This window comes from Aquarana catesbeiana, linkage group LG07, assembly GCF_042186555.1.
Source record: "Aquarana catesbeiana isolate 2022-GZ linkage group LG07, ASM4218655v1, whole genome shotgun sequence".
Lineage (NCBI taxonomy): Eukaryota > Metazoa > Chordata > Amphibia > Anura > Ranidae > Aquarana > Aquarana catesbeiana.
The window spans coordinates 190,124,623-190,144,235 of record NC_133330.1 but is presented as its reverse complement, the minus strand read 5'-3'; the positions used below and the strand labels follow the sequence as shown (position 1 = coordinate 190,144,235).

Sequence of the window (19,613 nt, the reverse complement as noted above, 5' to 3'; positions counted from 1 at the left end):
GGAGGGCGCTGTGAGGAGTCACTCAGAGACTGAGGTGGCTCATAGACAACCCACAAAAAATGGCAGTTATGTCTACACGCAACAAAAAAGCTAATGGTCATGCTGACAAAAGTGTTACTATTGGTAAAGGTGATGTTGATTGTAATGACATAGAAACATGTATTTCTTGTAATGTCATATTTGAGAGTGAGGTTGGTAATGTGTTCACTACCAATCATTGGAGTAGATCTCCTGTGACAGGCAGAGGCACAGGATTGTCCATGGGAGTCTCAGGAGGTGTCCATGTGATGGAGCCAGAGGCTGTCCAGGATGCCTCTGGTCCTATGCTGGAGGAACAAGGGGGGACTGAGTCACACAGTGAGTGTGTGGACGCAGCTCCACAACCCTAAGTGTAACTCAGTTGACAAGGGGATAATTCAGAATGCAAAAGCTAAAAGTGCAAAGCTAGATGTGTCTGCAGCGCCACCAGAGCAAGGTGGTCAAAATAGGGTATTGCACCTTGCCTTGGTTAAGGATGCAATCTCTCAGTGTGATGTGAGTAAAAAAATATTGTCACAATGTGAGGTAGATGGAAGTGACAATTTTGCTGTTTTGACTAGTAAATCCCAGGTTCCTGTGGGGCCTTCTAGAGCAGCTGATAAAGCGCTGTGGAGCGCCGGTGATGAAACCACAAGGGACTAGGATGATTGGTGTAAGGAAGCACTTGTGGCACTAGGCCAAGTGACAAGGAATTACAAAGCAATGATGTGTAACAAAGGTGTGGACAGAAAAACTGCTGTGCCCAATGGAGGGATCGCAGAATGGCCGGTGCTTAAGGGCACGTTAGCCCCTGCGAAGGCTGATGCCCTCCAGTCTGAAGGAACGGTTCTGGGCGCAGACATGGCAGATGGGATGTCCACAGCCCAGCAACTAATGGCAAGTGTCAAGGTGACAATGTGACTAATGCTGACCTGCAGAGGCTCATTGGTGTTGAGTTAGAGGGGAAGAGGAGACATGCATTTCACAGTGCTCCAGGGGAGCAACAGGCTGTGGTGATGGGTACCTACAGGGAAGTGGAGGTCTCTTCAAAGGTCTCGACCTCTCAAACTACAGTTGATGAGCCCCTCCATGTCTCAGACAAGGGAAAGGTCCCTAAAGTGGTCACACATTTAGACATGGAATGTATAGACGGATGACGGATGATACGACGGAAATTTTTCTTGAAATGCTTAAAATGGAGTTGGCAAAAATGCACTCACTGTACACTTGGGTGTCTCCACCACGGTCGGACCAGGTGGTGCTGTGTCGTACCAATAGGTGGAGCCAGGTGGTACAGGCGGTGCTCAGAAACCTCGGCCAAGAGGGGAATTGGTGGGGTTAATGTTTGTTAACCATTTGGCACAGGATCTTCAGATTCCCTGTGAGAGTACTTCCAGCTATTGATCGGTATGGAAGGCGAACAGGAGAGCTGTTTGAGATGTCAGAGGTCTCTCCACCTGATGCAGTGACTAGAAACATCTCTGCTGGTGTGGGCCGAGGTGTGGCTGAGCAGTGGTCGGTGGAGGGTGCAGATACTGCCTCACCCGCTGGACCTCTTGAGAAGGAAGGGCCCAGAATAGAGGTAGCAGAGATGCTTTCTATCACTGGCCAGGAGGTACAGGTTGAAGTACCCAGAGACACCGTGGGAGAAAGCGCTAATATTGATTGCTGTAGCAATGTAATGGGTACACCAGTCAGTGTTATCATAGTTAGGAATGGTTTGGGCTTGGATCAGTGTCATTTTGTTAGGACAGCCGCCCATGGAGTGTTGGACAAAAGGTGAGGTGGAGCTGGACAATGGTCCCATGGAGTATAGTCGCTCGCTTATATGTGGTCCCTCTTCAGGACTGGTCCTAACAAACGCTAAAAATGGTATAAAAAGTTGTGATCTCAAAATTGAGGATCTGCTAATGGTTGGTGCTGTTAATAATGATGTGGTTGCCGGTGATAACCAGAGAAGGGTATTTGAGCCTGAAGAGCCTATAGTGAAAGGTAAAGCTGATGTCAATGAGTTCAAAGACAGGGAACGCAGAGTTCCCCCAAGAAAAGTGAATAAGCCCAGGGACCCCAAAAGAGGGAGAAGGCTGAGTATAGGGAAATATAGAACCCTGTTAAGATCCAGGGTGGGACGTACCTGGAAGCGCACCCGTAAAAAGGGTTGGGCCTATGTGGCTGACAGCCAGCACAGAAGTGTCCCAACCATGATGACAGGTGCAGGTGTTCCTCCCTCCGGATCGAAACAAATGGGGGGGGGGGATATGTAATAGTGAGAGTCTCTGTCTCTGGGAAAATGGGGTTAAGCACTTGACCACTGGGCACTTAAACCCCCTTCCTAACCAGACCAATTTTCAGCTTTCAGTGCTCTCACATTTTGAATGACAATTACTTAGTCATACAACACTGTACCCATATGAAATTTCTGTCCTTTTTTCACACAAATAGAGCTTTCTTTTGGTGATATTTAATCACCGTTGGGTTTTTTATCTTTTGCGCTATAAAATAAAAGACTGAAAATTCTGTAAAAAAAAAAAAAAAAAATAGAATGTTTCTTTGCTATAAAATGTAGCAAATTAGTAATTTTTCTTCATAAATTTTGGCTAAAATTTATACTGCTACATATCCTTGGTAAAAATAAGTACAAATTGGTGTACATTATTTGGTCTTTGTGAAAGTTAGAGTCCACAAGCTATGGTGCCAATATCTGAAAATTGATCACACCTGAAGTACTGACGGCCTATCTAATTTCTTGAGACCCTAACATGCCAGAAAAGTACAAATACCCCCAAATGACCGTTTTTTTTTTTTTTTTTTTAAAAAGACATTCCAAGGTATTTAGAAAGATGCATGGTGAGTTTTTTTGAAGTTGTAATTTTTCCCACAATTCTTTGCAAAATCAAGATTTTTTTTCCACAAAATTGTCATATTAGCAGGTTATTTCTCACACACAGCATATGCATACCACAAATTACACCCCAAAACACATTCTGCTATTACTCCTGAGTATGATGATACCACATGTGTGAGGCTTTTACACAGCGTGGCCACATACAGAGGCCCAACATGCACGGAGCACCTTCAGGCGTTCTGGAGCACCCAGGCCAATTCTGACATTTCTCTCCTACATGTAAAAATCATCATTTATTTGCTAGAAAATGACATAGGACCCCAAAGCATTATATATGTTTTTTTTTTAGCAAAGACCCTAGAGAATACAATGGTGTTCGTTGAAACTTTTTATCTCGCACGGTTTTTGCGCAGCAATTTTTTCGAATGCGTTATTTTTAGAAGAAAAAAGTTTTTTGTGCTTTAAAAAAAACTAAACTGTAAAGTTAGCCCAATGTTTTTGCATAATGTGAAAGATGAAGTTACGCCGAGTAAATGGATACCTAACATGTCACCCTTCAAAATTGCACACGCTCGTGGAATTTCGCCAAACTTAGCTACTTAAAAATCCCCATAGGCGACGCTATAAAATTTTTTACTGGTTACATGTTTTGAGTTACGAAGGAGGTCTAGGGCCAAAATTATTGCTCTCGCTCTAACGTTGGCAGTGATACCTCACATGTGTGGTTTGAACACTGTTTTCATTTGAGAGCGGGACTTACGTATGCGTTCGCTTCTGCATGCGAGCACACAGGGACAGGGGCGCTTTAAAATAATTTTTTTTTTCCCATTTTACTTTATTTTAGTTTGACACTTTTTTCCAAAAAATACATTTTTTGATCACTTTTATTCTTATTACAAGGAATGTGAACATCCCTTGTAATAGGAATATGGCATGACAGGTCCCTTTTACAGTGAGATATGGAGTCAACAAGACCCCACATCTCACCTCTAGGCTGGGAAATTAAAAAAAAAAAAAAAAAAAAAAGATCCTGGCTTTGATCGTAGAGTTGAGTCGGTAGATGCACCGGAGGGCGACGGGAGGGGGGGGGGGGGGGGGAGTCCCCTCCCGCCTCCCGTAAGAATGATCAAGCAGTTGAACAGCCGCTATGATCTTTCTTATGGTGTAGGGAATCGCCGGCTAAAAAAGCTGATATCTGAATGATGGATGTAGCTGCAAGCATCATTCAGATATCCCCACACAAAGTCAAGGGCGTCATATGACGGCGGGCGGGAAGTGTTTAGAACATGCGTTTTTTTTTTTTTTTTTACACAAAGTTGTCGATTTATACAATATTTCTAACACATAACATGTACATACCAAAAATGACACCCCAAAATAGATTCTCCTACTCCTCCTGAGTACGGCGATACCACATGTGTGAGACTTCGACAGCCTAGCCACATACAGAGGCCGAGTACGGCCGAGCATGGCTGGCTATGGCCGAGCATGGCTGGCTATGGCCGAGCATGGCTGGCTATGGCCGGGTATTGCAGAGTATTGCTGAGCATGGATGCCTGGATGTGACTGCAATTGTCACAGAGCAGCGCTGTGGGCACTACAGATCCAGCCCACAGCACTGCTGCCATCTGATCTCTCCCCCTCTCCTCTCACACTGTACCGATCGGTACACAGAGGGGAGAGAGGAACCGGCGTCATGACATGTTGACGGAGCGATCATGTGGCCATTTACCGTGATTCGTGATGCGCCGGGTCCGGTCACGGATGTTCTCAGGTGCGTGCCCCAGGGGGCGCGCAAGAGCGGAATTCTGGGAGTAAGTCACTATATGCCCTCCCAGAGTTATGCAACCACCCTGTAGCCGTCATTCAGCTATGGGCCGGTTGGCAAGTGGTTAATAAGGAAACAGTTTGCATGTCAGGGGACTGCAAGGCTACAGAGCAATTATTGAGAGGAGAAATCTGCTCTGGCAGCTTTCTCCGGATTTTACTATCTTCAGATGGGACTCTGTAGTTTGGAGATTCTTTAGAGTCTTGGGTGGGACAGAATCTCCAACCCTGGGTCCAGTGGCGTAACTAAAACCTTCAGGGCCCCGATGCAAGAAATCATGAAGGGCCCCCCTGACCCTGGACAGCGCTTTTCCTAGGGGGATGTCTGATAAGAGGAGGAGCTGCGAGAGCTGTCGAGGGACCCCAGAAGTCGGTGTTCGGGGCCACTCTGTGCAAAACTAACTGCACAATGAAGGTATGACTTGTTTGTTATTTAAAAAAAAAAACCTTTACAATCACTTTAAGGGGTTAAAACAGGTGGTCAGGAGGCAACATATTGCAACAAATGCCTCTGAAAAGTGATCTGAGCATGGATCGCTTTTCAGAGGAACAGCATTTTGTTGCTGGTACTTTGAACGAGCAAGAAAAAAAAAATCAGTCCTGATTGTACACATATAGGGTGTCAGGATTAAACGTGCATACATAAAATGTGCATACATACATCAAAACAGTGCATGAATCTATCTATTGGTGATAGAGGGGGTGGCTGGAGAGAGGGGGCGGTGCCCGTGCGCCCTTAATGCATGGGCCACCACTGCATCTAAACACACACACATAGATAAACACACACATAATATACACACGCATATACTGTATATACACACACAAACACATATACATATATAAATACACACATAAATGCATGCAAACACATACATGAACACACATATAAACACACATATAAGAACACACACGTACAGAAAGCCTTTTAAAAAACGGCAGTGCTTTACCTCACCTCTTCCTGCCGGGTACTGCACTGTAGGGGGAGACAAAGAGCACAGCACACACTGCTTTCACTTTAGAACAGTGTGACAAGCTCCCCGCCCAGTGCCTGATTACAGTTCAGCCGACGATTGGGGAGATCGATTTAAGCCGCTCCTCCTATCAAGATAAACAGGGGGGCCCTCAAGGGCCCCCTCCAACATGGGGCCCAGTCGCCATGGCGACCTCAGCGACCCCTATACTTCCGCCACTGCCTGGGTCTAGGTCTTATGGATAGCCAGCAGGTTGTGTGCCTAGGTTCACACAGCCCATATAACGAGGGACTGGTGAGAGCAGAGAGTGGAGGAAGGTGGAGTGTGGGCAGCTTGCTGCTGCTCTGTGAAGACAGACCTGTGTCTGGAGAGTGGTCTGCCCTGTGGGAGACTGTAGCCCGTGTAAGGGGGATTCTTTGCCCAGGGACTGGGAAAGGCTGGCCAGCCTTGAGAGTCGGGAAGCCAGTGAGTCCAGGGGGCTGGAAAGAATGAACTCTGTTGAGAGCAAGCAGAGGAACTGCTGACAAGAGAGCCAGGTGGCTTAGTATGTTTTCATTTATGAGTGCCAAATGAAGTTATACCCCTGCGTGGGATTCCTGGATGGACTTTTGTTTATCTCTTTAATAAACGTGGGCTACCAGGGCCTTAACTATAAGTGCCTGTCTGATGTGGACTCACTGTACCAAACTGCATCTATCCACTTGAGCTAAACACCCCAATATCAGTGGTGTTGCTAGACAGGGGCGGGGGGTGAGGTCCGCACCGGGTGCCACCCACTAGTGGGGTGACACCATCCCAAGGGTAATGAAAGCCCTGGCTCCCTGTGGAGGCATGTCCCTTTGGCCGGGACACACCTCCAGCACCACGACCGTGCCTGACATGTGTTCTTCTCCTCCTCTGTCTCTCACTCCCGTCTCGATCTGCTCTCCACCCGGGCAGCGCGGCTGCACACTGTCCTCTCCTCTTCAGCAGCCAACCCGGGTGTTCTGTGTACCTGAGCCGCCCAAGCTGGTGCGGTAACGGGCCGGGGGTGTCGGCTTGAGGTTGGGGGGGTGTCCTCCGCTGCCGCCTGAAGTGAGATGTTGTGAGGGGGGGCTTGCTGATGAGGTTGGTTTATGCTGCTGGTCACAGCTATATCATATGGAGGGGGGTGGTTTGTTCTGGGGGGGTCTGTACTAATGGAGGGGGTGGTTTGTTCTGGGGGGTCTGTATTAATGGAGGGGGTGGTGGTTTGTTCTGGGGGGGTCTTTACCAATAGAGGGGGGTGGTCTGTACTAATGGAGGGAGGTGGTTTGTTTTGGGGGGTCTGTACTAATGGGGGGGGAGTCTGTACTAATGGAGGGGGGTGGTTTGTTCTGGGGGGCTCTGTACTAATGGAGGGGGGTGGTTTGTTCTGGGGGGCTCTGTACTAATGGAGGGGGTGGTTTGTTCGCCACCTGAAGTGAGATGTTGTGAGGGAGGGGCTTGCTGGTGAGGTTGGTTTATGCTGCTGGTCATAGCTATGTCATATGGAGGGGGTGGTTTGTTCGGGGGGGTTCTGTACTAATGGAGGGGGGTGGTCTGTACTAATGGAGGTAGGTGGTTTGTTTTGGGGGGTCTGTACTAATGGAGGGGGCTGGTTTGTACTAATGGAGGAGGGGGTGGTTTGTTCTGGAGGGGGGAGTCTGTACTAATGGAGGGGGGTGGTTTGTTCTGGGGGGAGGTCTGCACTAATGGAGTACTGGAGGGGAAGTGGTTTGTTATGGAGGGGGGTGGTTTGTTCTGGGGGGGTCTGTACTAATGGAGGGGGGTCTATACTGAGGGGGGTCTATACTGATGGAGGGGGTTTTTACTTCGTAGAGGGTCTGCACTGATTGGGGGGGCGACTATAGTTAGTGGAGTGGGGGGTGACACCATGTTTTATCGCACCGAGTGACACCGACCCTAGTGAAGCCACTGCCCAATATCATTATAATTAATATATATATATATATATATATATATATATATATATATATATATATATATATATATATATATAATATATATTCTGCAGCATCCAATGTAACGTATATCTACACAATACAGTGCAGTGTGGTGTTGCCAAACAAAATATACTTCATGTCCGGAAGGCCACTAAGGAGAGGCAGACGCTCACAGGCCACTAAAAGAGGGCAAGCAGGCTCTGTGTCTACAGTCCACAGTGGAGTGGATAACAAAGCCCTCCTCATCCTCCTCATCCTCTGCCACCAAGGCTCAGAGTAGTTTGCCTTCCAATGCAGCTGCCAAAGCGGCCTATTCCACCGGCTCCTTGTCCAGTCACTCCTTCCGTAGCCCCACCATCATGAACGGAGGAGTCCCCCGATCTATTCATCTATTCGACCACAGTGTCTGGTACATGCTGATGGAGGATGCGCGGTGATTAGAAGGCTCCGATCTTGGTTCCCAGTTTGAGAAAGGGAGTAACGTGAGCCTAGAGAGAGGGGGTGCCTAAGAAGGACAAGAAACTGGCAGTCATGTTCCCCCAGCCGCAGCATACTGCCAAGTTTGCTCCAGTGACGAGGAGGGAGGGGTTGATGAGGTCACTGACTCCTTGGGTGCCTGACAGAAGAGAGGAGGAGGCACAACTCCAATGAGGCGGGATGTCCTCTAGGGGGCAGCTTAAGGGCAGCCACCCTACTGTATCACACTGCAGAACTCCGCAGGTGCAGGGCGCTGCTGACTCCCTGCTGATTTTGAAAAGTTCCTTGGTGTGGGCCTTTTTTGACTCGTGTGCAGCAGATCGCACCTTTGCTGTTTGCAACCCATGTCTGGAGAGGATCAAGCATGGCCAGAACAGCAGCCGCTTGGGCACCACATGCTTGACCAGACATCTAACGACCTCCCATGCAGTCTGTTGGTAACAGCACTTGAAAGACCCACATCAAAGAAAAAGGCGGACTTCTCCTTGCTCCTCATCTGGGATCTCCAACCCCACTATACCTCCAGTCCTCTCAAAAACCTGCACTGAAAGGAAGGAAGGAAGGAAGGTATAGCAATAGTTGTCCCAAGTACTTGCAGCCAATCTGCTATCAGTACACCTCCATCTGATTTTAGCAGGCAAATTTCCCTATCCCAGTTGCTAAACTATAAAAAGAAATTCAGTCCCAGCCATCCACATGCTCAGTGTCTGAATGCTAGCTTGGCCAAATTGCTAGCACTGCAACTGCTGCATTTTCAGCTGGTAGATTTTGCCCCCCTTTGTGAGTTTGTGGAATGTGCTGTACCTCAGTGGTAGGTTCCAAAACGCCATTTCTTTTTATTGAAGGCCATTCCGGCTCTCTACCGGCATGTGGAAGGCAATGTTTTAACCTTGTTGGACAGGGCGGTCAGCAGTAAGATGCATATTACCGCTGACTCATGGTCTAGCAGGCATGGGCAGGGACGTTACCTTTCCTTCACGGTGCACTGGGTAATTCTGCTGGCAGCTGGGAAGGATGCAGGACAGGGTTCAGTGTTGTTGGAGCTTGTTCTGCCACTATGCCTCCAAAATGCTAGTGGTCATTCTGCCACAGCTCTCTCCTCCACCCCCTCCTCCTCTTCTTCCTCTATGGCCTCTTCAGATTTCTCCTCTGAACCAGCGGTGCTCCGTAAGCGGTCAAGGGCCTGCGCAAGCACTCAGGCAAAAAAAGATTCCATGCGGTGCTTGAGTTGGTTTGCTCAGGGGACAGGAGCCACACTGGGGCAGAGATTCTGTCAGCTCTGCACGGGCAGTCTAAGAAGTGATTGACACCATGCCAGCCTTAGCCAGGAATGGTTGTATGCGACAATGGCATCAACCTTCTCCCCACCCTCCGACAGGGACACTTGACCCATGTCCCATGTTTGGCACACATCCTGAATTTGGTGGTGCAGCGGTTCTTGAGCAGGTACCCAGGCTTACAGGATCTCCTGAGGCAGGCCAGAAAAGTATGTGGTCATTTCCGCCGATCCTACAATGCCAGTGCTCGGCTGGCTGACATTCAAAGGGAATGCAACCTGCTCACCAAGCGCCTCATTTGTGACATGCCCACCAGGTGGAACTCAATGTTGGCAATGCTGCAGCAGCTGCACTCGCAGCAGAGGGCCATCAATGAGTACCTGTGTGAGTATGGGACCAGGACAGGGTCAGGGGAGCTTGGCTTTTTTTCGCCACGCCAGTGGCTACTGATCAAGGATGCATGCACTGTCCTGTCTAAATTTGAGGAGATCATGAGGATGGTGAGCAGCGACAATGCATGCATCAGTGATACTGTCCCTCTTGTCTTCCTGTTGGAGCACATGCTTCATGGAATAATGGACAGGGCACTTGAGGCAGAACAGCAGGAGGAAGAGGAGGACTTCCTAACCTCTCAAGGCCCCCTTTATCCAGATAGCATTCCTGTGGGCCTGCCAAACACACAGGAAGAGGAGGAGGATTGTGTCAGCATGGATGTGGAGGATAACACTTAGCAGCAGTCTTCAAGGGATGGTTTTTAGTTCCTAGAAACCCAAGGAGTTGTACGTGGTTGGGAGGAGTAGTTTCTGATAACGTCATCCTCATTGACCCAGAGGACCCACAATCAAATGCGTCTGCAAACTTATGCTGCATGGCCTCCCTGATTCTGCAAAGCCTGCAAAAGGACCCTAGGATTGGTGGTATCAAGTATAGGGATCATTACTGGCTGGCAACCCTTCTTGATCCACGTTACAGGGGTAAGGTTGCAGAACTCATCCTGCCTTCACAGAGGGAGCAGGGGATGAAGCCTCTTCGGGGCCATGAAGAAAGGTTTGTGCAATGCGTTTCCAGACCCTGGGAGGTTAAAATTTCCTGGTGCTGGACAACATGTTGCTGAGGCTTCGTTCAGTCAGAGGAAGAGCGGTGAAGGTGGCCGGCTGACCGATGCCTTTAGACAATTTTTCAGTCCTCAGCGCCAAGGTCTGATCGGTTCAAGCAACCATCGCCAGCGTCTGCATTACATGGTACAGGAATATCTTGGGGCAAGAGCAGACTTGGAGACCTTTCCAACAGACCATCCACTGGGTTAATGGGTCCTGAGGATGGACCACTGACCAGAACTTGCTCAATATGCAATTGAGCTACTGGCCTTTCCTGCATCCAGCATTCTTTCTGAACGCACATTTAGTTCTGCTGGAGGATTTGTAACGGATCATAGAGTGCGCCTGTCCACAGACTCCGTTGATAGGCTCATATTCATAAAAATAAATCAGTCTTGGATCAGCAGCAGCTATCAAGCACCTGATGCTGATGTAACTGATTTTTCTAAGGCTGTGGGATCCCTTGAAGACTGCCTATGCTGAGTGACTATCCTATTCCTCCTCAATCTTGATGATGCTAGCTTCCAACAATATTTTTGGTTTAGGGCACCACTGCCTAAGGCCCAATTTTTCTGCCCCTGTTTAACAGGGGCATGTAATTACAATTTTTGATCAAATATTTCACAAAAGGGCCTGTTCTTGCACCCAACAAGAGTGTCTGTGAGGGGTTAGTGTTGTGGCAGCACCACCACCACCACCTCCTAAGGCCAAATTTTTCTTCCCCTGTTTAACAGGGGCATGTAATTACAATTTTTGAAATGATATTTAGCAGCAGGGCCTGTTCCTGCGCACAAGAGTAACTGTGAGGGGTTATAGTGTTCTGGCACCACCAACACCTAAGGCCCAATTTTCTGCAGAGTATTTAGGGCAGGCCGTATAGTATATATACTTCTGTTCAGAGTATATAGTGCCCACGCTATTTTTAAAAAAAAATTTGGGTGCAGGGTTCCCCTTAATATCCATACCAGACCCAAAGAGCCTGGTAATGGGCTGGGGGGAGGGGGGGTGGACCCATGCCGTTTTTCTCAATGATTTTCATGTATATTGCCGGGACCCGACAATACATTACAGCCGCAAGCAGTGTTGGATTAAAATGAAATATTCCTTTAATTTTTTTTATTTTGGCGCAGGGTTCCCCTTAAAATCCATACCAGACCTGAAGGACCTGGAATGGATTTTGGGGGGACCCCCACGCAATTTTTAAAAAATTTTTGGTTCAGGGTTCCCCTTAATATTCATACCAGACCCAAAGGGCCTGGTAATGGACTGGAGGGGGAACTCATAACTTTTTTTCAATTTTTTTCCTTTAGAAATGTCATTTTGCTGTGGTATTGTTCTAAACACGGGAAAACTGCGCCACTTTACAGGCATACTATAGACACCCCCCAGGCACAATATTTAAGCCCGGGTTCACACCTATGCGAATTAGATGCGGCTTACACCGCATCTAATTCGCAGGACATTTTAAAATACATTCATATGAATGTATCTGGTTCACATATGTGCGTTGCATTCGCACTGCGCATTGCACAAAAAACGTGTGTGTTTTTTGGGCATTGCGGTGCGAACTACAAGCCTATTATCTCCTATGGGAACGCATCTGATTCGCAGATGCATTGCGTTCTGAACAAGGATTTTCTCTTTCTCCTCACTACACCTCCCCCTCTCCCCCCCCCCCCCTCCCCCCCCCCTCCCTCCCCCTCTCCCTGCTCTCTAATCCTGAGCAAAAACGCAATGAATCCGTTGAACAGGAGATTGTTATCTCCCCAGTGAAACCTGAGCTTCAATTCGCACCGCACATGTGTGAAACCAGGCTAAAGGAATATTTCATTTTTATTGTTTCACTTTAAGCATTCTTAAAATCACTGCTCCCGAAAAAATTTCAGTTTTTTTTTAAAACTTTTTTTGCATTGATGCATATCCCCTGGGGCAGGACCCAGGTCCCCAAACACCTTTTTAGGGCAAAGACATGCATATAAGCCTTTAAAATTAGCACTTTTGATTTTTCACGTTCATGTCCCATAGACTTTAATGGTGTTTGCGTGTTTAAACGAACTTTTTTGCATGTTCGGATGTTCTGGTATGAACCGAATCGGGGTGGGGGTGGGGGGGTTCGGCTCATCCCTACTGGCAACATTCATATGTCTATTTCCCAAAGACATTCTCTGGATTTGATGCTGAGCACGTGTGCTCAACTTCTATGGTTGACCATGGTGAGGCCTGTTCTGAGTGGAACCTGTCCTGTTAAACGCGGTATGGTCTTGGCCACCGTGCTGCAGCTCAGTTTCAGGGTCTTGGCAATCTTGTTATAGCCTAGGCCATCTTTATGTAGAGCAAAAATTATTTTTTTCAGATCCTCAGAGAGTTCTTTGCCACGAGGGGCCATGTTGAACTTACAGTGACCATTATGAGAGAGTGAAAGCGATAACATCAAATTATCAACACCTGTTCCCCATTCACACCTGAGACCTTGTAACACTAACGAGTCTCATGACACTGGGGAGGGAAAATGGCTAATTGGGCCCAATTTGTACATTTTCACTTAGGGGTGTACTCACTTTTGTTGCCAGTGGTTTAGACATTAATGGCTGTGTGTTGAGTTATGACGGGACAGCAAATTTACACTGATATACAAACTGTACACTCACTACTTTACATTGTAGCAAAGTGTAATTTCTTCAGTGTTGTCACATGAAAAGATATAAAATATTTACAAAAATGTGAGGGGTGTACTCACTTTTGTGAGATACTGTAAGTCACAAGACTGCTATATACTGCTGATGAAAAAAGGCATTTAGCAGTTTACTAAAAATTGCATTTCCATGTTCTGTGTACTGTGAATGCAGAGTCCTGGGTTTAGTAACAACTTAAAGTAAAACAGTACATAGCACCATTACTTGTGATTATCTTCATAAACCGCAATGTCCACGGTAGATATAGTATCACAGGTGAATACATGACGGGATCCAAGGATGTGCAAAAACATAGGGCTAACCTACTGGAACTGCAGTGCTCTGGCATCAATTGGGGAAGGGATCCCAACAGTATCTGGGTCTTCCTGAGAAGCTGTGTGCTACTGGGCTCTTCTCACATACCGGTTCTGACAGTGAAGGGCCACTCACCTGGCTGCAGATCACTTGCCCAGCTACCTCTGCCTAAACAGGTGTGGTCTCTATGAGCAGCTGAAGGGAGGGAGCTGAGGATTTTAGTTTTCCCAGGAACCCAGAGAGTTGTGGGAAATGGAGTTAAAGGGCCCTGCATGGTTAGTACAAAAGTTTTACAGCCTTTGGTAAAGGTCATACTTACCAACTGTCACGAATTTCCCGGGACATTCCCGGGATTTAGACCCTTTTCCCGTATTTAGCCATTCCCGGGAAATGTCCCAGGAAATCCTTATTTTACCGATTTTGTTTTTTGTTTTTTTCACCGCCGTCGCCGCTAGAGGTCTGTGGCCGATGGAGACAATGTCTCCACCGGCCGCCATTTTCCCAAAGACCAAATTACTGTTTAGCAATGGCCGGGTGGCTGCCAATAGAATTTGAGCTGTGGCACCGCCCACCTCCCGCCCCGCTGCCACCTGTCTGTGACCTGATGTGGGAAGGGGTGGGGGTGGGCGGCGCCGCAGCTCAATTGCTATTGGCAGCCACCTAGCTATTTTGTCCCATTCTATTTAGTAATGGCAGCGGAGAGAGTCTCCACTGCTGGGAATGCCTGATGTAAGGAAAGGGGGGGCTCCATTGGGGATGCCTGGTGTAAGGACAGGACTCTGCTGGCAACGTCTGATGTAAGGGGGGACTCCGCTGGCAATGTCTGATGTAAGGGGGGACTCCGCTGGCAATGTCTGATGTAAGGGGGGACTCCGCTGGCAATGTCTGATGTAAGGGGGGACTCCGCTGGCAACGTCTGATGTAAGGGGGGACTCCGCTGGCAACGTCTGATGCAAAGGGGGACTCCGCTGGCAACGTCTGATGTAAGGGGGGACTCCGCTGGCAACGTCTGATGTAAGGGGGGACTCCGCTGGCAACGTCTGATGTAAGGGGGGACTCCGCTGGCAACGTCTGATGTAAGGGGGGACTCCGCTGGCAACGTCTGATGTAAGGGGGGACTCCGCTGGCAACGTCTGATGTAAGGGGGGACTCCGCTGGCAACGTCTGATGTAAGGGGGGACTCCGCTGGCAACGTCTGATGTAAGGGGGGACTCCGCTGGCAACGTCTGATGTAAGGGGGGACTCCGCTGGCAACGTCTGATGTAAGGGGGGACTCCGCTGGCAATGTCTGATGTAAGGGGGGACTCTGCTGCAATGTTTATTGTAAGGGGGGACTCTGCTGCAATGTTTATTGTAAGGGGGACTCCGCTAGCAATGTCTGATGTAAAGGGGGACTCCGCTGGCAGTGTCTGATGTAAGGGGGGACTCCGCTGGCAATGTCTGATGTAAGGGGAGACTCCGCTGGCAATGTCTGATGTAAGGGGGGACTCCGCTGGCAACGTCTGATGTAAGGGGGGACTCCGCTGGCAACGTCTGATGTAAGGGGGGACTCCACTGGCAATGTCTGATGTAAGGGGGGACTCTGCTGCAATGTTTATTGTAAGGGGGACTCCGCTAGCAATGTCTGATGTAAAGGGGGACTCCGCTGGCAATGTCTGATGTAAGGGGGGACTCCGCTGGCAATGTCTGATGTAAGGGGAGACTCAGCTGGCAATGCCTGATGTAAGGGAGGAGTCAGCTGGAAATGCCTGATGTAAGGGGGGACTCCGCTGGGGACACCTGATGACATCTGGTGGCAGGCGACGTGGCAGGTGACACGCTCAAGGCTTCCACTGATTCTGCATTATGGGGAGTTAAATCATTTCATTCTATATTACAATGTAATAATAGAAATAATGCACTTCAATCATCCTGACACCATAACAACCATGGTGCCAGGATGATTGAAGCGCCAGCACCAGGTGTTTGGAGTATCTTTATCTGCTGATTTGTTAAACTTTCTGGAATACACATATTTCTGCTGTTGTGTAGGATCTGGGCCCACTCCATCCCTCTTAATCTCTTTCTTTCTCTCCCTCTTTCTTTCTTCCTCCATCCCTCATTCATCTCATACCACACCCCTTCCGAGCCACGCCCATTCAAGACACGCCCACTATCCCGCGCAAACCACGCCCATTGCGCACCACATTTTTCTGATACGGTATGCCCCGCCTACAAAAGAATGCCATGCCCCCTAATTATAGCAAGGTTCCACCTACATGCAAAAAAGTGTCCTGAATTTTTTTTTTGCAATGTTGGCAACTATGAAGGGTGTGGGAGGCACTTCTAGAAACATGGTTTTCAGTGATATTAAATATAATGTTCATGTCAGGAACTGGTCATATTCAGGTGGATAGTGTAATGTGTATTCAGTAAAAAAAATCCCACATACAATAACTGAGTACAGTACATTCATTGTCAGTTAAACTGGGCACATATTAAGACATTTATGTGCTGTTTAGATAACTAAAAATATACCTTTTGGACTGTTCAAATCAAGGGAAGGTGAAAACTTTTCATTTTTTTCATCTGAAAAATAAAATAAAATTCATCAGCTGAAATCTACATCTACTGTAAAAGGAAGGATACAAAAAGGATTACCAACAAGGGGAAAACAATATTTAGCATTGCACATGCAATTAAAATACATGGATTATCACATGTTATATATCACTTATGTCATATAATCATGATTCTTTATTGAAGAGTTTTTTTGTAATTCTTTAATCTTATTTTGCATGTAAAGTTAGACCCCTTTCACATGGCTGTTTACATGCAGCCACCAGATGCCAGCTGCAAGAATCTTCTGGAATGATTGGTGCATGCAAATGACAGCAGCCACTCAGCCTATTTAACCACTTCAATCCCAGGCACTTTCGCCCCTTCCTGCCCAGGACAATTTTTAACTTTCAGCGCTGTCGCACTTTGAATGACAATTGCGCAGTCATACAACACTGTACCCCAACTAAATTTTTATCACTTTCTTCCCACAAATAGAGCTTTCTTTTGGTGGTATTTGATCACCTCTGCGTTTTTTACTTTTTGCGCTGTAAACGAAAAAAGACAATTTTTGAAAAAAAAAAAAACACACTAATTGACGGCACTAATAGGTGGCACTGGATAGGCAGCACTGATGAGCTACTGACAGGCATTACCAAGTGGCACTTTGATGGGGCACTGACAGGCATTACTGATGGGGCACTGATTGGCACTTTTTTGGCACTTTTGTGGGCACTGATCGGCAGTTTTATGGGCACTGACAGGTGTTTATAGAGGGGGACAGGCTGGCAGGTGATGGGCACTGATTGGCAGCTGATGGGCACCTTTTGATGCGGGCTGTGCTGATAATCAATGTGCGGATTATCAGCATAGACCCCCGATCGGCGGCTCTCCCTGTCAGCGTGAACTGAGGAAAGCCATTTACTGGCGCTTCCTAATTCACGTGATAAGCTGTGATTGGTCACAGCTGATCACGTGGTAAGAAGTCTCTGTCAGAAGCTCCATACCACGATCAGAGTTGTGGTGCGTCAGACTGACACACAGCACCTCCGATCGATGCAGGCGCACGCCGGCTCTGTTATCCTGATCACATCATATGACATCCGCTCAGGAGAACACAACCACTTTGCCGCTGTCATTTTGCTATACAGTGGGCGGCAAGTGGTTGAACTCATAACAGGCTGACAGTGACTTCCACTGTTTGCATGTAGATGCAGACAGTACAGTTACCTGCAGTTAGAGAAAGATGTCTGAACCTGGATGCAGTCAGCAGAAGCCAGGCTCAGACATCTGTCTGTAATCGTGGTTAACTGCTCTGTGTGCAGCTACATGCAAACAGCAGCGTTTTGCATGTAAAATGAGTTACATCTGCTTCTTGGGGCAACATCTAGGAGCCCTCGGGCTGAGTTCACACATGTCCGATGCAAATTGTATGTCCATTTTCTCTGTGAATAAAAAAAGCATTTGTTCAGTGATTCAGATGCGTTTTTTGATGAGGTTCTGATACGAATTTTCACAGCAGTGATTTCAGCGCTGGCCAATACATAGTAGATAAAGGGTGTCACAACTCCTGTAGTAGGCGAGCAATCCGTGCTGAAGTCCTGAACTGATTTCTGAACAAATGTGCGATTCAGAAGAGTTCCTATAGAACTCAGTGAAATTGGAATTCACACCTGAACCACACCACAGTGCCCCCATGGGAAGCGCCTACCCAAAAAATACACTTTTTTTTAATTAAAAAAGAAGACTAAAATAAAGTTAGCCCAATTTTTTTCTATATTGTGAAAGATAAAGTTACGCCAAGTAAATTGATACCCAATATTTCATGCTTCAAAATTGCGCCCGCTCGTAGAATGGCGACAAACTTTGGCACTTAAAAATCTCCATCGTCGAAGTTTAAAAGTTTCTACAGGTTACAAGTTTTGAGTTACAGAGGAGGTCTTGTGCTAGAATTATTGCTCTCACTCCAACGATCGCAGCAATACCTCATGTGTGGTTTGAACACTGTTTTCATATGCGGGTGCGACTAACTTATGCGTTCGCTTCTGTGCGCAAAATTGGCGGCACGGGGCGCACGTGGCTTCATCTGGAGGATCTCCACCAGATGAAGCCACGTGGGAAGTGGAGAAACTAGTAGAGATGGAGCCTGGCGGTGGACTGTTCTCAATTGTATTTTCCATGCTTTTAATCGTTTTAATAAATGTGAGTTTATTGCTAACTGGGGTATTATTTAACCCCTCGGATACTGCACTATAGGAGGCACTTTTTCTTGTTTGTTCATAGGTATTTCCACAATACTGGTCTTAAAACGTGAAAGCAGTACAGCGGATGAGACTGTCAGTCATTGTCAGCCATTGATGGTGTCGTTTGATTAAAGATTACAGAGGATTCCTTGAAAGGCTTATTGGCACTGAGTGCAAAGGAGTATTTGACCCCTAGGGGTCACAAAGGAGGTGAGCGGCCATTACATGTGGTGGTGGGAACACTCAGGATAAAGTTTTGTTAGAAGAATCATCACTGTGGAGGATTTCTTGATATTGAATACTGGACTTTTTTGCATCACTATTTTTTTTTTTTTTTTATATATTGCATTATCACTGGAAAGTTTTTTTTTTTTTTGGTAAACCATTTATTATTGCAGCATTATCATTGCAGCGCTATTTCATCTTTATTTTCCATATTGTTTCTTGTGGGACTTTCTTGCATCATTTTTTTTTCATATTCTTTATATTTGCATTATCCCTGGAAAGTTGTATCTTATATTATCATTGCAGCGCTGTCACGCTTACATTTTTATACTGTTTTTTGTGGGAGCACACTAGTGACAGCTTCATCAAAATATGAATCACAATTTATCACAAATATATATATATATATATATATATATATATATCTATAAAAAAAAAAAACCCTTTGCTTATTAGCGCACCGCTACTTTTCTTTTATTCTTTGTGGAAGAGGGTGCTCTGGTCAGATAAACCAAAATTGTACTTTTTGGCCTAAAGGCAGAACACTATGTGTGGCAGAAAACTAACACTGCACATCACCCTGAACACACTATCCCCATTGTAAAACATGGCGGTGGCAGCATCATGTTGTGGGGATGCTTTTCTTCAGCAGGGACAGGGAAGCTGGTCAGAGTTGATGGGAAAATGGATGGAGTCAAATACAGGGCAATCTTAGAAGAAAACCTGTTAGAGTCTGCAAAAGACTTGAGCCTGGGGCAGAGATTGACATTCCAGCAGGACAACGACCCTAAACATACAGCCAGAGCTACAGTGGAATGGTTTAGATCAAAAGCATATTCATGTGTTAGAATGGCCCAGTCCAAGTCCAGACCTAAATCCTATTGAAAATCTATGGCAAGATATGAAAACTGTGATAACACAAACATATATATTACACACCCAGTGAGTGGTACTGTGCAAACACTAAAAAGATAGTCCATATGCTGTGATACTAATACTACTGGGTGGTATCTCCGTGATAGATATTCAGTTGATAGACGGATCTGACACTGCACCATGTGATCAACACCGTGTCTCCACTTCTCCAGTTGGATGTAAACTCCCCAGCATTATTTGCCTCATACTCTCGTGTTTGGCATAT

General features: G+C 46.8%; 1 protein-coding gene across 5 annotated transcripts in view; it reads right to left on the bottom strand.

Moving 5' to 3' along the window:
• Positions 1–19,613, bottom strand: part of LOC141103386 (coagulation factor XIII B chain-like) — a 1,015,098-nt gene that overhangs the window by 393,292 nt on the left and 602,193 nt on the right. For all 5 annotated transcript variants that reach the window (XM_073592904.1, XM_073592906.1, XM_073592905.1 and 2 more), the window contains one exon: positions 15,984–16,034. In XM_073592904.1, the coding sequence (XP_073449005.1) occupies positions 15,984–16,034 (51 nt within the window). The remainder of the gene's footprint in view (positions 1–15,983; positions 16,035–19,613) is intronic.